The sequence below is a fragment of the Phycodurus eques genome, chromosome 12 (assembly GCF_024500275.1).
Source record: "Phycodurus eques isolate BA_2022a chromosome 12, UOR_Pequ_1.1, whole genome shotgun sequence".
Lineage (NCBI taxonomy): Eukaryota > Metazoa > Chordata > Actinopteri > Syngnathiformes > Syngnathidae > Phycodurus > Phycodurus eques.
The window spans coordinates 23,886,644-23,907,008 of NC_084536.1; the positions used below are offsets into that span (position 1 = coordinate 23,886,644).

Below are 20,365 nucleotides of genomic sequence, written 5' to 3' on the forward strand. Positions count from 1 at the left end.
ACTATGTTCTTCAGACCAGAAATCAATTCAATTTCCACACACTCCAAATTAACAATATGTTCTTTTATGTTCTATTTATTGAATGACAAAACACTAAATACCTACTTAATAGTTAAAACAAAGAAATGCAATTCATTGGTTTATTTTATCCTGTTTACGAGACTGAGAGATGACTGATCAAACATTTGGTTCGTATTGTGTCATACTTGTACAATGTAATAACTTGAAATATTTCTTCAGGGGGACAGTGGGGGTCCTCTTGCTTGCGAGGACTCATCTCTATGGAAGCTGGTTGGGACAACGAGCTGGGGCGTTGGCTGTGCTATAAGGAACAAGCCAGGCGTGTACACCAGGATGACACAGTCACTTCCCTGGATCCGGCATCAGATGGAGGTTAGTGTCTGAAATTATTCAAACTGGAGACATACACTACGTACAACTCATCACCTCAGTCAAGTACATAGCAAGATTAGGACACTCTTGTAAAAGAGATTTATAATATATATATTATATATATATAATATATATATTTCTTATATATAAGAAAGAGGTTTTCCTGGATAAATAAATGTTGAATAAATAAAATAACTAGAGATGCAAGCAGCTATTAAGGGCCTTCACACCCATGGCCACGTTGGGGTACTGGCACATTGTGGATCAATTGAGTATAAATGTGCACTCTACTTTTCAGATTAATATTCGCCTAAAACAGTTTTCATTCCACTTCACAAGTATGTGCAACACAACATAACAGCGCTGCGAACAATGTGTCGCCACGGCAACAACGATAGACAATACGAAAAGCATTTAATGAATTTTCATCTTCAATATTTTTCACCCAAAGTTTGAAGTGGATCAGATAAAATCTCCAGAAGGAGTTTGTAAAAATATGATGGTGGTAAAAATGGAAAAATTTGAATTCTGAATTATGAATTTGAAAGTAAATTAAAAATGGAGGGCGGCGCGGTGGGCGACTGGTTAGAGCGTCAGCCTCACAGTTCTGAGGAGCGGGGTTCAATCCCCAACCCCGTGCCTGCGTGGGTTTTTCCGGGCACTCCGGTTTCCTCCCACATCCCAAAAACATGCATGAATTGGACACTCTAAATTGACTGTGAGTGCGAATGGTCGTTTGTTTGTATGTGCCCTGCGATTGGCTGGCAACCAGTTCAGGGTGCTGCCCGATGATAGCTGGGATAGGCTCCAGCACGCCCGCGACCCTAGTGAGGAGAAGTGGCTCAGAAAATGGATGAATGTATTAAAAATGGATATAGGTTATGGCTCCAAGATACTTTTTTTGTAGGTGTTGGCCTCCCAATTTTGTCGAACAGTATGTCACCACAGCAACAGTAGGTCACCATGGCAACAGCGTTAAACAGAATGGAATTTATTTTGAAATAACTTTTTATCTTCAATATCTCTAGATGAGACACCCAAAGTTTGCACTCGATCAGATCAAATCTGTAGGAGGAGGTCGTTTCTACGGCAGCTGTAAAAGGGGATAAAAAGGGGATCATTTGAAAGTAAATAAAAAAGGGTAGACTTCCGGTCGGGTGGGGGGGGGGGGGGGGGGGGGCTGGGAGGGGCACTGATACGGCTGGGCGGGGACTGCCTGCATTGTGGGCCCTGCTGGCTGGGGTGGGCGTCTTGCTCTCCTGGGGGTGTGGGGCAAGTGGGGCGCTGGGTCCCTGTGGCCTCCTCCGGGTGGCTGGTTTTGGGGGCGCCTCGGTGTGGCCGGTGGACCGTCCACCGGTCTGTTCTCGGGTGGACTCCGGGGTCCGACCCCGCCTCTCGATTGACGGGTGGGGTCCTCACCCTCCGCAGTGCAGGCACAGCAATTACAGGACACTTCTGTCAGTCATCGTGCATGCGAAACGGTGTCAATTCACTTGCATGTGTCCGCAGGCACACACCCCTGGGACTTTTTCCACTGGGTGTGGGGCCACTCAATTATTGCGACAAATGACTCATGAATATGTGAATTGCTCGGGTAGCCCCTCAGTCCCACTCTGGTCCTAGAGACATTTATCATTTTCATAGCCACTCTCACCACACTTCAGTTGGACAGCCGGGTTCACGACTCTTGTCCTGCATGATTCCCCTCCTGTCCTTGTACTTTCCTATCTTGTCCTGTCCTTGCCTCACTATATTAGTAGCATAAAAAAAAATAAGTATTAAAAAAAAAATAGAGTAACAACTGCAATAAAAAGCTCCAATCTAGGAGGACAGCGAAGCAAGAACCGTGATATATCTGTATTCTGTGATGGTTGTCATGTGTGTGTGTGTGTGTGTGTGTGTGTGTGCGTGTTCCAGGTTTTGTCTTCCTCTCTCTCGTTTCTCACACACCTGCTCCTGTGAGCATCTTCACCACCTGTGCCTCGTTCATACCTAATTACAGATTGTATTTAACCTCGTGTCTCATTCCCACTCGTTGCCAGTTCGTTGTACCTTGTCGTCACGTTCCAGCATTCCTTGTCACAGACTCACAGTAAGACTTTGACCCTGTTCCGATTATCGACCTTACCTCTTTGCCTCATGTTCTTGGATACTGTTGCCCTTCTTGGATTGCCTGCCCGTGTACCGACCTATGCCCGTCTATTAAACCACTCTTTTTGGAAACTGTCCATTTGTTTTGGAGTTTTGCATTTTTGGGTCCTATCCTCTGTTCCGTTCATGACAGAACGAACTGGTCATAACATGGACCCAGCAGACTCAGACCCGGTGCGCAAAGCCCTTCAAGCGCAGGGTCAACGCCTCTCGAAGCAGGATGAGCAGCTTGCTGCCCTCCACCTTCATCTAGAAGGACTGTCAAGGCATCAGGACAATATGATGAGACAGGTGGCCTCACAGTTTGAACTTCTTTTGAAAATTATCCAAGAAAAGGAAACAGTCAACATGCAGCCACCTGCCACCTCCGCTGCTGTCCGCCCACAGCTCTCTCGACCGGAGAGATTCTCTGGAAATTCTGGGAACATTAAGCCGTTCATCACGCAGTGCGAACTCCACTTTGAGCTCCAGGCAGCTGCCTTCCCCACCGAGCGGGCAAAGATCGCTTTCGTCATTTCCCACCTGACTGGTCGTGCGGAGGCGTGGGCTACTGCTGAATGGAGCCGCAATTCCGCCACGTGTCATTCATGGGCTTTTTTCGTAAAGACTGTGGAGCAAATTTTTCAATTTTCCACTCCTGATCGTGAGGCAGCTCGCTCCCTTGTCACCTTACGACAAGGCATGCGCAGTGTGTCAGATTACGCGATTGAGTTTCGCATTCTAGCAGCTGAGAGTCATTGGAATAATCGGGCGCTACTCGATGCCTTTTTTCAAGGACTATCCCCCGCCGTCAAGGATCATTTAGTCCCGCTAGACCTGCCGACCGACTTGGACACTCTCATCGCTCTCGCCGTAAAAATCGACGAGGCTTTTGGATCGCGAGCTGGATGGAGATCGGCGGAAGGCTGCGTCACCGCGCACTTTGAGGACAAGCCTCGGTGACCAGCCAAACCAAGGCAGATCCCCTGGTTCCGGTCTCAACCCACTGACTAACGTCCCCACGGAGGAACCCATGCAACTGGGCAGGTTCCGTCTCTCCCCTGAGGAACGTCAACGCCGGCTGAGGGAAGGGCGGTGCTTCTACTGCGGTCAGTTGGGTCATTCCGTGAGCAACTGTCACGTCAAAGTTGACGGTGCCGGTAGCAAGGGCACGGGAGAGGTGAGTCTGAATTTGATGAAGGAAGACCCTACACGGGTTCTTCCTAAAGTGACACTATGCTCTCCTGATCAAGAAATTCATACACCTGTATTAATTGACTCTGGTTCTGACGCAAACTTACTCGACTCCATCCTCGTTAAACGTATGCACCTTAGAACCTTTGAAATAAAACGCCACCGCAACACCTATGCTGCAGACGGCAGTTTTATGGGCAAAATCACTCACCGCACTCAAACACTCACATTGACATTTCCCGATTCTCACTCGGAACGCATTAGTTTTCATGTTTTTGACGCCATGAATCAGGACCTTATCTTAGGGAACCCATGGTTGAGATTACATAACCCCCACATTGACTGGTCCTCTGGGCAGGTTCTGTCATGGGGCAGCAATTGCGCCCGGAACTGTTTCAAGCCGCCATGTGATGTTCAGGGTCATGTTTCTAAGGACAATCCACAGACCCCATCTGGGGATCCTGATTTATCTCAAGTGCCCACCTGTTACCAGGATATTAAAGACGTTTTTTCCAAGGCCAAATCCCCTCCACCCGTTCCTGCTCCTCGGCAGCTGCGCCAGGCTCCCGTTCCTGCTCCTCGGCAGCTGCGCCAGGTTCCCGCTCCTGCTCCTCGGCAGCTGCGCCAGGTTCCCGCTCCGGCGGCGCTCGTCCAGCGGCCGCCACCCGTCCTTGCTCCGGCGGCGCTCGTCCAGCGGCCGCCACCCGACCCCTCTGCATCCACTGGTCTATCGCCTTTTCACGTTGTGCACGGTTACCAACCATCTCTGTTTCCTGCCATAGCCCCTGAGTCCACAGTTCCAGCGGCATTAACCTTGGTGAGACGCTGCAGGAGGACCTGGGAGCGAGCCCGACAGATGCTGCTGCGCCAGGGACGGTCCTACAAAGCCGCTGCTGACCGTCGGAGGACACCGGCCCCGAACTACAAAGTGGGTCAGCGAGTTTGCCTCTCGACCAAACATATTCCACTCCGGGTGGAGTCCAAGAAGCTCGCTCCCAGGTTCGTTGGGCCCTTCCCCATCACAAAGATCATCAACCCTGTCACCGTGAAGCTGAGGCTCCCAAGGTCGATGCGGGTCCACCCTGCTTTTCATGTCAGCCTACTCAAACCAGCCCGGGAGTCCCCTCTGGTCCCGCCTTCCAGGCCCCCTCCTCCCCCCCGGTTTGTGGATGGGGGCCCTGTCTTCGCTGTGAAGCGGCTGTTGTCGTCTCGTCGGAGGGGGAGGGGGTTTCAATATCTGGTGGACTGGGAGGGCTATGGGCCTGAGGAACGTTCATGGGTACCGTCTGCGTTTATCATGGATGATTCGCTCATTCGGGACTTCCACGTTGCGCATCCAGGGGCCCCAGGGCCGTCTGGGGCCGGCCGTTAAGGGGGGGGTACTGTCATGTGTGTGTGTGTGTGTGTGTGTGTGCGTGTGTGTTCCAGGTTTTGTCTTCCTCTCTCTCGTTGCTCACACACCTGCTCCTGTGAGCATCTTCACCACCTGTGCCTCGTTCATACCTAATTACAGATTGTATTTAACCTCGTGTCTCATTCCCACTCGTTGCCAGTTCGTTGTACCTTGTCGTCACGTTCCAGCATTCCTTGTCACAGACTCACAGTAAGACTTTGACCCTGTTCCGATTATCGACCTTGCCTCTTTGCCTCATGTTCTTGGATACTGTTGCCCTTCTTGGATTGCCTGCCCGTGTACCGACCTATGCCCGTCTATTAAACCTCTCTTTTTGGAAACTGTCCATTTGTTTTGGAGTCTTGCATTTTTGGGTCCTATCCTCTGTTCCGTTCATGACAATGGTATGATGCAGGGACTCATTGTTCTAGGGCTGGGACTTATTGTTGGCAGACATGGAACTGACATAGTTTTAAGTGATTGATCTGTGCTTGTAAATCAATATACATGATATCAATGGATAGGGGAGGAATACACTAATAAAATGAGTCCTAGTTTGTAAGAATCGGATAAGGATGAACGATTTTATGCGACTTTTTATGTCGCAAATCAGCCCAAATTTTGTTTCCAGAAATCAATGGAAATCATGAGGAAATTTGTGACCGAAACCTTGACTCTTTGGGAGAAAAATGCCCATATGTTAGTCTTATTAGTTTAAATGTGATGAGTAAAAAGGCCATTTTCCGTTTTTTTTTTTTTTTTTTTAAACCTGTCCTGTTCAGCTGCATGGTGGCTCTGTCTTTTGCGCTGGAACACTTTTGCTGTACAACAGCGGAGTTTGAAATACTCCCTCTGCTTATATTTAAATTTTGTAATTATTCTGATGTTTATTGAAAATGCAGCCGGACAGAAAAGGGTTTTAGGGGACAGATAGAGGGACAGAGTGGAGAAGGGGAGTAGGGGATGGCGCCTACCAGTGTGGTCGCCTCGGTAACGCGCTCTCTAGTATTGTCTTTGTTTTTGTGTTTTTCGTCCGTCTTTGTAGACCTTACACGACTCACTTACACAAGGGGAGACCTGCTAACCATCAAGGAGGCTACTCCGGACTTTCTGTCACCAACTTTCGAAAATCCGCTCAGTTTTTTCCTCGAGTTACTCACCGGAGCGGCGTCCGCGGTTTTCGGCGCACTGAGACGGAAGCGGCGCCACAGAGGGAAACGAGCCGGCATTCAGGTGAAACTCCGCAAGAGAGGACACAGATTGGCGTTCCCGTCAATCCACCTCGCGAATGTACGCTCCCTACCCAACAAAATGGACGAGCTTCATCTTCTGTTAAAGACCAGCAAAGACTTCGGACGTTCCGCGGCCATGTGCTTCACGGAGACCTGGCTTTACGACGCTGTACCCGATGGCGCCGTCATGCTTCCCGGCTTCCACATTCATCGAGCGGACCGCGACATGGAATCATCGGGGAAAACAAAGGGCGGCGGGATATGCCTCCATATAAACGAAAAATGGTGTACGGACGTCACGGTGCTCAGCACACACTGCAGCCCGCATTTGGAGTCGCTGTTTTTGAACTGTAAACCATTTTACTCACCACGTGAGTTTGCATCGTTTATACTGGCTGGAGTCTATATTACACCGCAAGCTAACACGAACGCCGCATTGCTAACGCTCGCCGAACAAGTCAACGAAATTGAAAAAAAACACCCTGACTCACCCCTCATTATTCTCGGGGACTTTAACAAAGCTAAACTCAACCACAAACTCCCTAAATACAAGCAGCACATCGACTGTCCTACCAGGGAAAATAATACTTTAGACCACTGCTACACTACGGTAAAAAACGCATACCGTGCTATACCTCGTGCAGCCCTGGGCTCGTCTGATCACTGCTTAATTCACTTAATACCGACGTACAAGCAAGAACTTAAATGTGCGAAGCCTACAGTGAAAACAGTCAAAAAGTGGACCAATGAAGCCAAGATGGAACTTCAAAGCTGTTTAGACTGCACAGACTGGAGTGTCTTTGAAAATTCAGCTGGCGGCCTGGATGAATATACGGACACTGTCACATCCGATATCAGTTTCTGTGAAGAGGTTTGTGTACCAACAAAATCATTTCGGACATTCAACAACAACAAGCCGTGGTTCACTGCTAAACTTAAGCAGCTTCGCCAAGCTAAGGAAGATGCATATCAGAGCGGGGACAGGGCCCTGTATAATCGCGCTAGAAACCAGCTGACTAAAGAAATTAACATTGCAAAGAGGATCTATGCAGCAAAGTTGGAAAAACAGTTTAGCACGAACGGCTCTGAATCAGTCTGGCATGCATTCTAATCGCTGACTAATTACAAGCGACGATTTTGAAGTTTGCAGATGACACCACTGTCATCGGCCTCATCAAGGACAGTGACGAGTCTGCATATCGACAGGAAGCGGAGGGGCTGGAGCTGTGGTGCGGCCGACACAACCTGGAGCTGAACACCCTCAAGACTGTGGAGATGATCGTGGACTTCAGGAGGCATCCTTCGCCACAGCTGCCCCTCACGTTGTCCAGCTGCCTTGTGTCAACCGTCGAGACCTTCAAGTTCCTGGGAATTACAATCTCTCAGGACCTGAAGTGGGCGACCAACATCAACTCCGTCCTCAAAAAGGCCCAGCAGAGGATGTACTTCCTGCGGCTTCTGAGAAAGCACGGCCTGCCACGGGAGCTGCTGAGACAGTTCTACACAGCGGTCATCGAATCGGTCCTGTGTTCTTCCATCACAGTCTGGTTTGGTGCTGCGACAAAAAAGGACAAACTCCGACTGCAACGGACAATCAAAACTGCTGAAAGGATTGTCGGTACCCCCCTACCCACCATTGAGGACTTGCACGCTGCCAGAACTAAGACAAGGGCGTGCAAAATCCTCTCGGACCGTCTGCACCCCGGTCACCGGCTCTTGCAGCTCCTTCCCTCAGGTAGGCTCTACCGATCAACGCAAACTAGAACTAGTAGACATTCCAACAGCTTCTTCCCTCTTGCGATCAACTTCTTAAACATCCAACCTATAATTTCCATTACAACAAGCTGGAAATTTTTTGACTTGAGTTCGCTGTCACATTTCTGTGGGGCCAATTATGTATTACTCGTGCACTCACTGTCGTTGTCTCGCCATGCTGCACTATTTGCATATACTGGCCACTCATGCCATCTGCTCCATTTGCACACTGATTGAGGAGTATCTGTAACATTTGCACAACCAACATTGTCCCAGATGATCGCACTACTCGTCACTTTAAACCGCATCCACTCCTTGAAGTCTCTGCGCCCTTTGCACAGTGGTCATTGCACCGGACTATTGCAATATTAGTCATTCGAACTGCTCTAAGTGCTAGAGGACTCTGCATCTTTTTGCGCAATTGTTTTTTGTCAATGTCTTTATGTCTCCAAAGTGTTCTGTAAATTGACTGTCTGTTGTACTAGAGCGCCTCCAACTACCGGAGACAAATTCCTTGTGTGTTTTGGACATGCTTGGCAAATAAAGATGATTCTGATTCTGATCTGATTCTGAAACCACAGCACAACAATAGTCTAGATATTTGAGCACATGTAACATTACAACAGTCAAATCGTGTTCTTATTTGTGGAATGGGGTTTGGTGGGGGGGATGGAGTGGAGTGGACACCCGGTGAGAACATGCAATAACTAACCAAGAGGACAAGATGAGAGAGAACAGAAAAGGGCAGGACAGCACCAGATGTGGAAAATGAGCAAGGCAGTGCTCCTGACGAGTGGTGCGGTGGCATTCTTTTTTGAGTGTCTATAAACAGTTTGCATCTAGTGAGACAAGACAATTGGTTTCAGATTATTACGCTGAGACATACTTGTTAGGTTTATTATTCGCCTGACATTGTTGGTGGAGCTCTGTCCTTTAATAAAACTTTTTTTCTAATCTGTTGGCTAAAGCCTCAGAAATGATTTTGATGTCCGTATTAATTTGTGACAGCGGTCGGTAATTAAGTGGAAGAGTAGGGTCTTTCCCTGGTTTTAGCCGCTGTTTTATTGCGGGTGTGTTCGTACGGCTTCTAATTGGGCCTTTACGTTCTTCATTTTCCGATTTTTCAATGGCCGCTTCCGCTCGAGCCATCACATTTTCCTGGTCAAACTGAGAGCAAGCACATTGTCAGAAGTACTTCAAACTTCACAGAAAACAAGAATAAAAATAGTGAATCACGGACATAGTTTTCTATCATGTACCATTCCTATGAACGTGTGATTTTCGAAATCGTGGAACATTTTTATCTTTGTGAGAACCACAGAAAATCTCAACTGCATTAAAAAAAATTCCCAACTGAATCTGAAAAGAAGTATTACCTTGCACGAAACAAAGAAAAACGTGATTTTGGTGGACTCCAGCTAAAGTCACGTGCCCAAGATCCGGCACCGCAAAATTGAAAGAAAATGCTGGCCGTTTTTCCTAGAATTAGTGACATCCCAACTTCATGCTCTGCAGTCCTCTCTACATTGCCACTGTCTCTGACCATCATCTCCATCAGAAGTCTCAAACATATGACCCGCGGGACGTTTTTGTCCCGCCAGGGGGTACAATCCAGTCTGCATGATGAATTTGAGTGGAAAAAATACAAAAGACTTGGTGGCGGGGACGAAGGATAATTTGGAGAATTATTATGCTCCTTTAAGAAATGGAGTGGTATTAGTTTCTCGGTCTTCAAAGGTTTATTCAATTTTAAAGTATATTTTACAGTTCCAAACACCTGTGACTTAAAGGTTTGTGCCTTAATATACAATCTCTATGGTCAGTTAATATGCATAGATCGTTGATTGACAAATTGAAGCAAAATATTCAAGAAATCTGAGGTTGTTCTGTTCAATGATTTTAAAAAATAATTAAAAGGAAAGATTTTCCTCATAGGTTTGATTTGTTTTGCATTCAAACAAAGGGAAAAACATTCATTATTACAACCCCAATTCCAATGAAGTTGGGACGTTGTGTTAAACAAAAACAGAATACAATGATTTTCAAATCATGTTCAACCTATATTTAATGGAATACACTACAAAGACAACATATTTAATGTTCAAACTGATGAACTTTGTTTTTAGCAAATAATCATTAACTTAGAATTTTATGGCTGCAACACGTTCCAAAAAAGCTGGGACAGGGTCATGTTTGCCACTGTGTTACATCACCTTTTCTTTTAACAACATTCAATAAACGTTTGGGAACAGAGGACACGAATTGTTGAAGCTTTGTAGGTGGAATTCTTTCCCATTCTTGCTTGATGTACAGCTTCAGCTGTTCAACAGTCCGGGGTCTCCGTTGTCGTATTTTACGCTTCATAATGCGCCACACATTTTCAATGGGAGACAGGTCTGGACTGCAGGCAGGCCAGTCTAGCACCCGCACTCTTTTACTACGAAGCCACGCTGTTGTAACGTGCAGAATGTGGTTTGGCATTGTCTTGCTGCAATAAGCAGGGGCGTCCATGAAAAAGCCGTTGCTTGGATGGCAGCATATGTTTCTCCAAAACCTGTATGTACCTGTCAGCATTAATGGTGCCTTCACAGATGTGTAAGTTACCCATGTCATCGGCACTAACACAGCCCCATACCATCACAGATGCAGGCTTTTGAACTTTGCGTCCAGAACAGTCCGGATAGTTCTTTTCCTCTTTGGCCCGGAGGACACGACGTCCACAATTTCCAAAAACAATTTGAAATGTGGACTCGTCTGACCACAGAAGACGTTTCCACTTTTCATCAGTCCATCTTAGATGAGCTCGGGCCAAGAGAAGTCGGTGGTGTTTCTGGGTGTTGTTGATAAATGGCTTTTGCTTTGCATAGTAGAGTTTCAAGTTGCACTTACGGATGTAGCGCCAAACTGTATTTACTGACATTGGTTTTCTGAAGTGTTCCTGAGCCCACGCGGTGATATCCTTTCCACATTGATGTCGGTTTTTGATGCAGTGCCGCCTGAGGGATCGAAGGTCACGGGCGTTCAATGTCGGTTTTCGGCCTTGCCGCTGACATGCAGTGATTTCTCCAGATTCTCTGAACCTTTTGATGATATTATGGACCGTAGATGATGAAATCCGTAAACTCCTTGCAATTGTACGTTGAGGAACATTGTCCTTAAGCTGTTCGACTATTTTCTCACGCACTTGTTGACAAAGAGGTGAACTTCGCCCCATCTTTGCTTGTGAATGACAGAGCAATTCAGGGAAGCTCCTTTTCTGCCCAATCATGGCACCCACCTGTTCCCAATTAGCCTGTTCACCTGTGGGATGTTCAAACAGGTGTTTGATGAGCATTCCTCAACTTTCTCACTCTTTTTTGGCACCCGTCCCAGCTTTTTTGGAACGTGTTGCAGCCATAAAATTCTAAGTTAATGATTATTAGCTAAAAACAATGAAGTCTATCAGTTTGAACATTGAATATCTTGCCTTTGTGGTGTATTCAATTAAATATAGGTTGAACATGATTTACAAATCATTGTATTGTTTTTATTTATGTTTAACACAACGTCCCAACTTTATTGGAATTGGGGTTTTATATCAAGTATGGTAAGATGTGAGCGGTCCTGCCCCTTTGCCATCAAATTCGGCTTTATGTGGCCCCTGAAGTACAATAAGTTTGACACCCCTGGCTGGGCTCATCACTGTGTTATAAACCTTTTCATCCATTCTTGCAGAGACTCTTGCACCTGACACTTTCCTTCACTGATTCCAACCTGCTAGATTCCGTCTCTTCACTTCCTTACTACACTCACCGTCACCTTTGCTCGAGACCAGTGCCTCTCAAATAGTGGGGCGCGACTTTGCGATGCGGCGGCACGGTGGGCGACTGGTAAGAGCGTCAGCCTCACAGTTCTGAGGACCCGGGTTCAATCCCCGGCCCCGCCTGTGTGGAGTTTGCATGTTCTCCCCGTGCCTGCGTGGGTTTTCTCCGGGCACTCCGCTTTCCTCCCACATCCCAAAAACATGCATAAATTGGAGACTCTAAATTGCCAGTAGGTGTGCATGTGAGTGCGAATGGTTGTCCGTTTGTATGTGCCCTGAGATTGGCTGGCAACCAGTTCAGGGTGTACCCCGCCTCCTGCCCGATGACAGCTGGGATAGGCTCCAGCACGCCCGCGACCCTAGTGAGGAGAAGCGGCTCAGAAAATGGATGGATGGATGGATGGATGGACTTTGCGATGCCAGGGGGGGCGTGTGAGACCCTGAGGAATATGATGTGCCATACTCGAATAAAGTGTAATTGCACATCCACTGCAGTAGATGGCAGTCTGCATCACTTTCTTTTGTACTTTCTTCAATGTTTATAAGCATTAGAGTAGATTATCCTACGATGTTATATAGGTGTACTCGTGGAGGAGGGGTTGGGGGGGACGGGGTCTCAACATTTTTTACTTCTTCCTGGGGGGGTCGTAACAGAAAGCAATTGAGAAGCACTGCTCTCGACTGCTGACCAGTAGCGGTGCTACCTTGCAAGACCCCTCAACGGCACGTCGCCCATCATTCGCCTCCTCGTCATCATTTGAAATGGCGGCGTGGACCGGCATGACCACAGTACTTTCCCTTGCCATAAATTAGAAATAAATAACAGGAACATTTCCTCATGTTATTATAAAATTAATAATAATAATAATAGAAAAACACAAATATCTTTAAAAACAGGTATCTACGGAATGCAAGGTATGAAGTAATACATCCCTTGATGAATGTCTATTACTACAGGTATGTATGTACAGTGGGTACGGAAAGCATTCAGACCCCCTTCACATGTTTACTCTGTGGTATATTACAGCGATTTGCTAAAATTATTTAAGTTCATTTTTTTCCTCAATGTACACACAGCACCCCATATTGACAGTAAAAAACGAAATTGTTGACATTTTTGTAGATTTATTAAAAAAGAAAAACTGAAATATCACACAGCCGTAAGTATTCTGACCCTCTGCTCAGTATTTAGTAGAAGCACCCTTTTGAGCTAATACAGCCATGAGTCTTTTTGGGAATGATGCAGCATGTTTTTCACACTTGGATTTGGGGATCCTCTGCCATTTCTCCTTGCAGATCCTCTCCAGTTCTGTCAGGTTGGATGGTGAACGTTGGTGGACAGCCATTTCCAGGTCTTTCCAGAGATGCTCAATTGGGTTTAAGTCAGGGCTCTCCCTGGGCTATTCAAGAACAGTCACGGAGTTGTTCTGAAGCCATTCCTTCGTTATTTTAGCTGTGTGCTTAGGGTCATTGTCTTGTTGGAAGGCGAACCTTCGGGCCCAGTCTGAGGTCCTGAGAACTCTGGAGAAGGTTTTCGTCCAGGATATACCTGTACGTGTACATCTTTCCTTTGATTGCAAACAGTCGTCCTATCCCTACAGCTAAAAATGATGCTGCCGCCACCATGCTTCACTGTTGGGACAGTTTTGGACAGGTGATGAGCAGTGCCTGGTGTTCTCCACACATACCGCTAAGAGTTCAGTTATTTCTCACCATCTTGGAGTCCTTCAGGTGTTTTTTTTTAGCAAACGCCGTGCAGGCTTTCATGTGTCTTGCACTAAGGAGAGGCCACTTCGCCATAAAGCCCCGACTGGTGGAGGGCTGCAGTGATGGTTGACTTTCTAGAACTTTCTCACATCTCCCGACTGCATCTCTGGAGTTCAGCCACAGTGATCTTTGGGTGGGCCATTCAAGAGCATTCACAGAGTTGTCCTGAAGCCACTCCGTCGTTATTTTAGCTGTGTCTTTTTTTGAAGGTGAACCTTCGCCCCAGTCTGAGGTTCTGAGCACTCTGGAGAAGGTTTTCGTCCAGGATATCCCTGTACTTGGCCGCATTCATCTTTTCTTCGATTGCAACCAGTCTGTCACGGCAGCTGAAAAACACCCCCACAGCATGGCATGATGCTGTCACCACCATGCTTCACTGCTGGGACTGTATTGGACAGGTGATGAGCAGTGTCTGGTTTTCTCCACACATGCCACCTAGAATTAAGGCCAATAATTTCTATCTCGGTCTCATCAGACCACAGAATCTTATTTCTTACCATCTTGGAGTCCTTCAGGTGTTTTTTTTTTAGCAAACTCCATGCGGGCTTCCGTGTGTCTTGCACTAAGGAGAGGCCACTTCGCCATAAAGCCCCGACTGGTGGAGGGCTGCAGTGATGGTTGACTTTCTAGAACTTTCGCCGATCTCCCGACTGCATCTCTGGAGCCCAGCCACAGTGATCTTTGGGTTCTTCTTGACCTCTCTCACCAAGGCTCTTCTCTCCCAATTGCTCAGTATGGCCGACCAGCTCTAGGAAGGGTTCTGATTGTCCCACACGTCTTCCATTTCAGGATTATGGAGGCCACTGTGCTCTTAGGAACGTGAAGTGCAGCAGATGTGTGCCTTGCCACAATTCTGTCTCTCAGCTCTTCAGGCAGTTCCTTTGACCTCATGATTCTCATTTGCTCTGACATGCACTGTGAGCTATAAGGTCTTATATAGACAGGTGTGTGGCTTTCCTCATCAAGTCTAATCAGTATAACCAAACACAGCTGGACTTCAACAAATGTGGTAGGTTGATTGACACGACAATGACCCAAAGCACACAACCAAGATAATAAAGGAGTGGCTTCAGGAGCAGCCTGTGAATGGAATGACATGAGTCTGCAGCCAATCAAACATCTCTGGAAAGGCCTACAAATTCGTGTCCACTGACGCTGCCCGTCCAACCTGACCGACCTTGAGAGGATCTGCAGAGAAGAATGGGAGAAAATGCCCCAAAACAGGTGTGCCAAGCTCGTAGAGAAATACCCAAGAAGGCTTAAGGCTGTGATTGCTGGAAAGGCGCTTCAACAAAATATTAAGCCAAGGGTATGAATACCTAATACTTATGTTTAAATGTTTACATTTTCAATTAATTTGCACAACTGGTATGTCTCATGCGGCACGGTGAGCGACTGGTTAGAGCGTCTGCCTCACAGTTCTGAGGACCGGGTTTCAATCCCCGGGTCCGCCTGTGTGGAGTTTGCATGTTCTCCCCCGTGCCTGCGTGCGTTTCCTCCGGCATCCCAAAAACATTAAATTGCGATTGGCTGGCAACCAGTTCAGGGTGTACCCCGCCTCCTGCCCGTTGTGATTCGAAGCGGCTCAGGAAATGGATGGATGGATGTCAGTCTATTTTTTGAAGAAAACTAGACTCAAATCACTTTCAGAATAAGTCTGTAACGTAGCAAAATGTGGGTGTGAATACCTTCAGGTGGCACTTGAAATAAATTCCTCATTCCAACGTGGTCAGGTGAAAAGCATCCTGAGGGCGGCTTCCAAATGGCTTCGGGTGGACATCCAAGCAACCCGACCCCGACCCCCCACCTACGATTGCTTCTCAAGGGGGAAAAAAATTCCATCAGCACCCCCCGTTGACAAATGCTTTTCAAGAGATGTGTGCCCGGGCCAGCAGCACTCCACTGCATTGTGGGGTATAGAACTAGCAGGAATAGCAGGGTGTGCTCAAATGTCTGCATGTCGTGTGAGTGTCCGGCTCAATGACATTCTGCTGTATTTAGGAAAGGAGCGAGGAGGTGCCGGCCGAGGTTAGCTTACAAGTAGCTGGTGGCTAACGCATCTCATTGCGCCGTGGACAGCCCCGCGACAACCCGGTCGTCTCCTGTATTCCAGCCACCCGAGGCTGAAAACATTTTCGTGGCTCAAACGTGTAGTAATGCGGCGGCGTAAGAAAGACTGATTGACAGTTGAACGGGGCACGGATTCGGCACATTCGACTGACGTGCCCGCAACATTTGAGAACGATGAGAACGGATTGATTTTTCACAATTGTGAAGCCTAATTTTATATACGTGACGATTTTTTTAAGCATGAAACTGGCAGGGTTCTTAACACTGTTCTCTGTGGTGTGTCAAATTTATTGAAATTTACAATTTCACTTTACAGGGACTATTTTCTTGTTTTTCCAGAGGGAAGAGGCTCCGAACTCAACAACTTAACCGAATCGCCTTTTCAATGGAGACTGCGATATCTGGTCAGAGTCAGGATGATAGCGCAGTGAATGATGCAACTGAAGAGTTAAGAGATTCTTTATTCCAAAATAGAAAGCTCTAAGGCAAACCAGACGATAAAACAATGCTTCATAAAAAGAAAGACAGGCATGAAAATAGACCATGTTTGCAACTATCCATCCCCACCCTGAAGACATCTCAGATTTTCCAGCACATTGATGAATCTCACTCTCTCTAATATATATATGTATACATATACATATATATATATATACATACATATATGTATATATATACATACATATACATATATATATATATATATATATATATATATATACACACACATACATACACGCACACACACACACACACACACACATATATATATATATATATATATATATATATATATATACACACACACACAGTGGAACTTCAGTTTCCAAATTTAATTTGATCCGTGACCCAGTTCTCAAACCCAAGTTTGCAAACCGAGATAACATTTCCCATTGAAATGCATGGAAATACAATTATTCTGTTCCAACCACAGCATGACATTGTTACTTTTAGATGGATGTGTGGTGAAAAATAATTTCTGATGTTAGGTAGCAAATCCCTGTGCAGTGTCTTAGCGTTTTTGGGTACAGTAATGTTAACAGTACATTCACTGTGGTTACGGCTAGCCCGAAACGGCCACTACCTCCCCAATGCAGCACAGCTTTCGTGTTGCATTGTGGGATGTGGTTGCCATTTTAGGCTAAAAAAAAAAAAAAAAAAAAGATGCCTGAAGCCAAAATTCATGTGGCGTGAGAAAAAGCAGGCATGCCAAGACTGTAACCAAAAATAGTGTGCAACCCGAGGTATTATTATTATGTTGTAAATTCTTCATAAACCAAATTGTTCGTAAACTGCGTCGTTCATAAACCGAGGTTCTACGAGATTGCAACAACTATTGATCATTCAAACAAGAGCCAACACAGTGCGGCAACAAAGTGATAAACATTTGAAATGTTTCACCAATTGTGTGCGTCGGGGCAGGGGAACTGATAAACTTCAACTTAAGTCTGAATGTCAAACTGGAGTGTTTGTCTGTGTACGTAAATGTGTACTTAATGTCATTGTTGAGCATATGATCTTGTGTGTCCTTTGTTTCTCCAAAGACTCGAAGACGTCTTGTGATTGTATCATCAGCATAGTGTTCTGAATTGTGCATTTAAAACTTCCACCGAGAATATTATTGTTCAGTTCTTAATGATGCAAAAAGACAATTATACACGTTGGTAAAAATGTCATTGGAAAAAATAGATTCATGTTACTGAGTAAACTCTTCAGTTACTGAAGAGAAAAACAAATTCTTGGTGGTTCTTCGAGTGCAGTCTAATGCAATTTAGCAGTTTTTGACCATTCGGTCAAACTTGAGTCCTTTTTGGCAGTATTAAGAAAAGAACACAGGCCTTGATAGGACTGTAGTTTAAGTTTAAAACTAATTTAAATAATTTATTCAATTCTTTTTCCTTTTTTTTTTAAGAAAACTTCAATGAACCTTGGAAAACAAGGTTGCTGGATTTATGAATCTGTACATCAACATTTGTTACAAAACAGAACAAAAAATTTAACAAAAAACAATTTCATACCTATGTATATAAAAATAAGGATCTTTTTTATTTTGAAACTCCCGAGAGCTTTGCTCATTTGCAGAGGTCCATGTGAGCGCTGTGGAGTCAGTCTTGCACACTTCTACTCAAAACACACACAAGCATGCAAAAAGAGACAAACCCTAACAATACAACTTTAAAGTGTCATTCAAACTTACAATTCAAAAGGGGTGAAGAAAAATGATTACATTTTCCAATATTTAATAATGTTGCATACAAACTTGCTTCTGGTGTTTAACACTTTTTCTTCGGATTTTTTTTCTTCTTAAATATACAAAGTGCAATCGCCTACAGCAACTAAATAATTAAAAAACAGTTTCTGAAAAACACACACACACACACACACACACACACACACACACAGCAAAGGTGGATTTTAGGAAGTGTGGGACAATTCCCTGTGTTGTGCTCTGTCTCAACCTGTGTCTGTCTGTAGAATGACCGTCAGAAAACCCGGTAACTTGTCTGTTTGTACAATGACCGCCGGAAAACCCGGTAACTTGTGTAGACTTATTTTACGCATTTTGTGTGCACATGTAGTGTATATGTTTGTGTGCGTTATCTACTGCAGTGAGTCGCTATTGTCAAGGCCCAGCCCAGCAATATCTGCATCATCGTCATCATCTCCACTGTCCCCAGACTCATCTTCACTATGGCCACCAAGCATCACCTGCTGTACTGCCAGCGTCGCGCCATCTGATGTCAGGCTGTGCAGACCCTCCACATTCATTGTCACCATTGTACCTGAAATACAGACAAGGAAACCTCAGCGTCCGTCCGAGAATAAGCGTGTGTCAATGTTTACCCAACAACAACCAACTAATAAGTGTGTTTCCTTGGTTAAGGTCAGTGTTCATGACACAACAATAAGGAAGAGACTGGGCAAAAATGGCATCATCCTTCTTGTCCGTGTCTTGTTCTTACCGAAGTCTCCGGTAAGAACATACCTTGATAGCCACAGTAGCAATGCAGTAAATGTACTCTTTGGGACCAAGTTCATGAGCACAAACGCTAGTGTTTTATGCGATTACCGTTGTGTGATTTTGGACTGTATGTCTAGACTGGGGTGGCCCCAGACCGAACTCTGCCAGCCTGATGGCTCCCCCCGTGTGAGTGTGTTTGTTCCATTTTTTTTTTTTTTTTTGATGGGTGGAATGTGTCTCGAGACACCACGGAAGCATTTCACTTGCGCACGCACCACGAGTTTGTGATGTAGGCGTCGAAAAAATGGGTTCAGTACCGTGAAAACGGATTGGTCCTCTCCTCAAATTCTTAGATTTTTGCATAGTTTCCCCACTTGAATGTTTAGGATCAGCAAACAAATGTAAGGAAACATAAAATGCTGTTTTTAAGAGGTGATTTTTAGGGATGTCCGGATCACATTTTTTTGCACTTCGATTTTAGGTCTTTTTTACATTTACATTTATACATTTTAGAAGTATTAGGTTTAGGGTTAGTACATAGCTGCAACACAGCCACACAGTACCTGCGCACCACTTAGAGTGGCGTGAAAAAGTAAGGTAACTTTTAATCGTTTTTTTCCACCTTAATACATGAAATCATTTAAGAACAGCATGTTAAGTTCACTTGGGTTGCATTTGTTTGACATTTACATTTGTTTGATGATCTTAAACGATTAAAGTGGGGGAAACTATGCAAAGATAAGAATTTGAGAAGGGGGCCAATACTTCTTCCTGGCACTGTACATTTGTGTTCAAAATACTTCGACCCCCACTGCAGTAAAATGTTGTAGCAAGTTTGACATTTACAGTCCCCTCCAAAAGAATTGTAACGGCAAGGTCAATGCCTTTGTTTTTGTTGTATACTGAAGAGAGTCATGAGACAAAAGTTCGGAATTGCAGCATTTATTTCACGGTGTTTATATCTAGATGTGTTCAACAACACCGTTTGTTTGAACCCAGGAATAAGATAGCAAAGGTATTGGAACAAATATTATTCAACGAATAACATTTAGTATTTGGTGGCATAAATGCAATAACTGCATCAAGGCTGCGACCCATTGACTTCACGAGACTGTTGTAGTCTTCATTTGAAATTCTTTTCCATGCCTTTACTGCAGCCTCTTTCAGTTCTTGTTTGTTTCTCGGAATTTCTCAATTACTCTCCTCCTCCTCTTCAGGAGGTAAAATGCATGCTCTATTGGGTAAAGGTCCAATGACTGACTTGGCCAATCTAAGGCCAATCTAAGAACTTAAACTTTCCCCCCTGATGAAGTCCTTTGTTGTGTTGTGTCTTGTTGTTGTGTCTTTTGGGTCTTGTTGGATGATGAAGCTTCTCCCGATGACTTTGGATGCATTTTTCTGTCAATTGCCAGACAAAGTGGTTTTGTAGACTTCCAAATTCATTCTGTTGCTACCGTCATGAGTTACATCATCAATAAAGATGAGCGAGCCCATTCCAGAAGGAGCCATGCAAGCCCAAGCCATGACATGACCTCCACCATGCTTCACAGATGAGCTTGTGTTTTGGATCATAAGCAGTTCCTTTCTTTCTCCATACTTTGGCCTTTCCGTCACTTTGGTAGAGGTTAATCTTGGTCTCATCAGTCCATAAAACTTTGTTCCAAAAC

The 20,365-nt window shown here is 45.3% G+C and overlaps 2 protein-coding genes across 8 annotated transcripts in view; one reads left to right on the plus strand and one right to left on the minus strand.

Annotated features, from left to right (window-relative positions):
- tmprss3a (transmembrane serine protease 3a) overlaps positions 1-20,365 on the plus strand; it is a 125,863-nt gene that overhangs the window by 36,309 nt on the left and 69,189 nt on the right. The window contains exon 11 of the mRNA XM_061692100.1: positions 241-393. Coding sequence (XP_061548084.1) covers positions 241-393 — 153 coding nt within the window. The remainder of the gene's footprint in view (positions 1-240; positions 394-20,365) is intronic.
- The window catches only part of pknox1.1 (pbx/knotted 1 homeobox 1.1), a 68,667-nt gene continuing 64,764 nt past the window's right edge, over positions 16,463-20,365 (minus strand). For all 7 annotated transcript variants that reach the window (XM_061692099.1, XM_061692098.1, XM_061692094.1 and 4 more), the window contains one exon: positions 16,463-18,519. In XM_061692099.1, the coding sequence (XP_061548083.1) occupies positions 18,338-18,519 (182 nt within the window). In that variant the 3' untranslated portion in view covers positions 16,463-18,337. The remainder of the gene's footprint in view (positions 18,520-20,365) is intronic.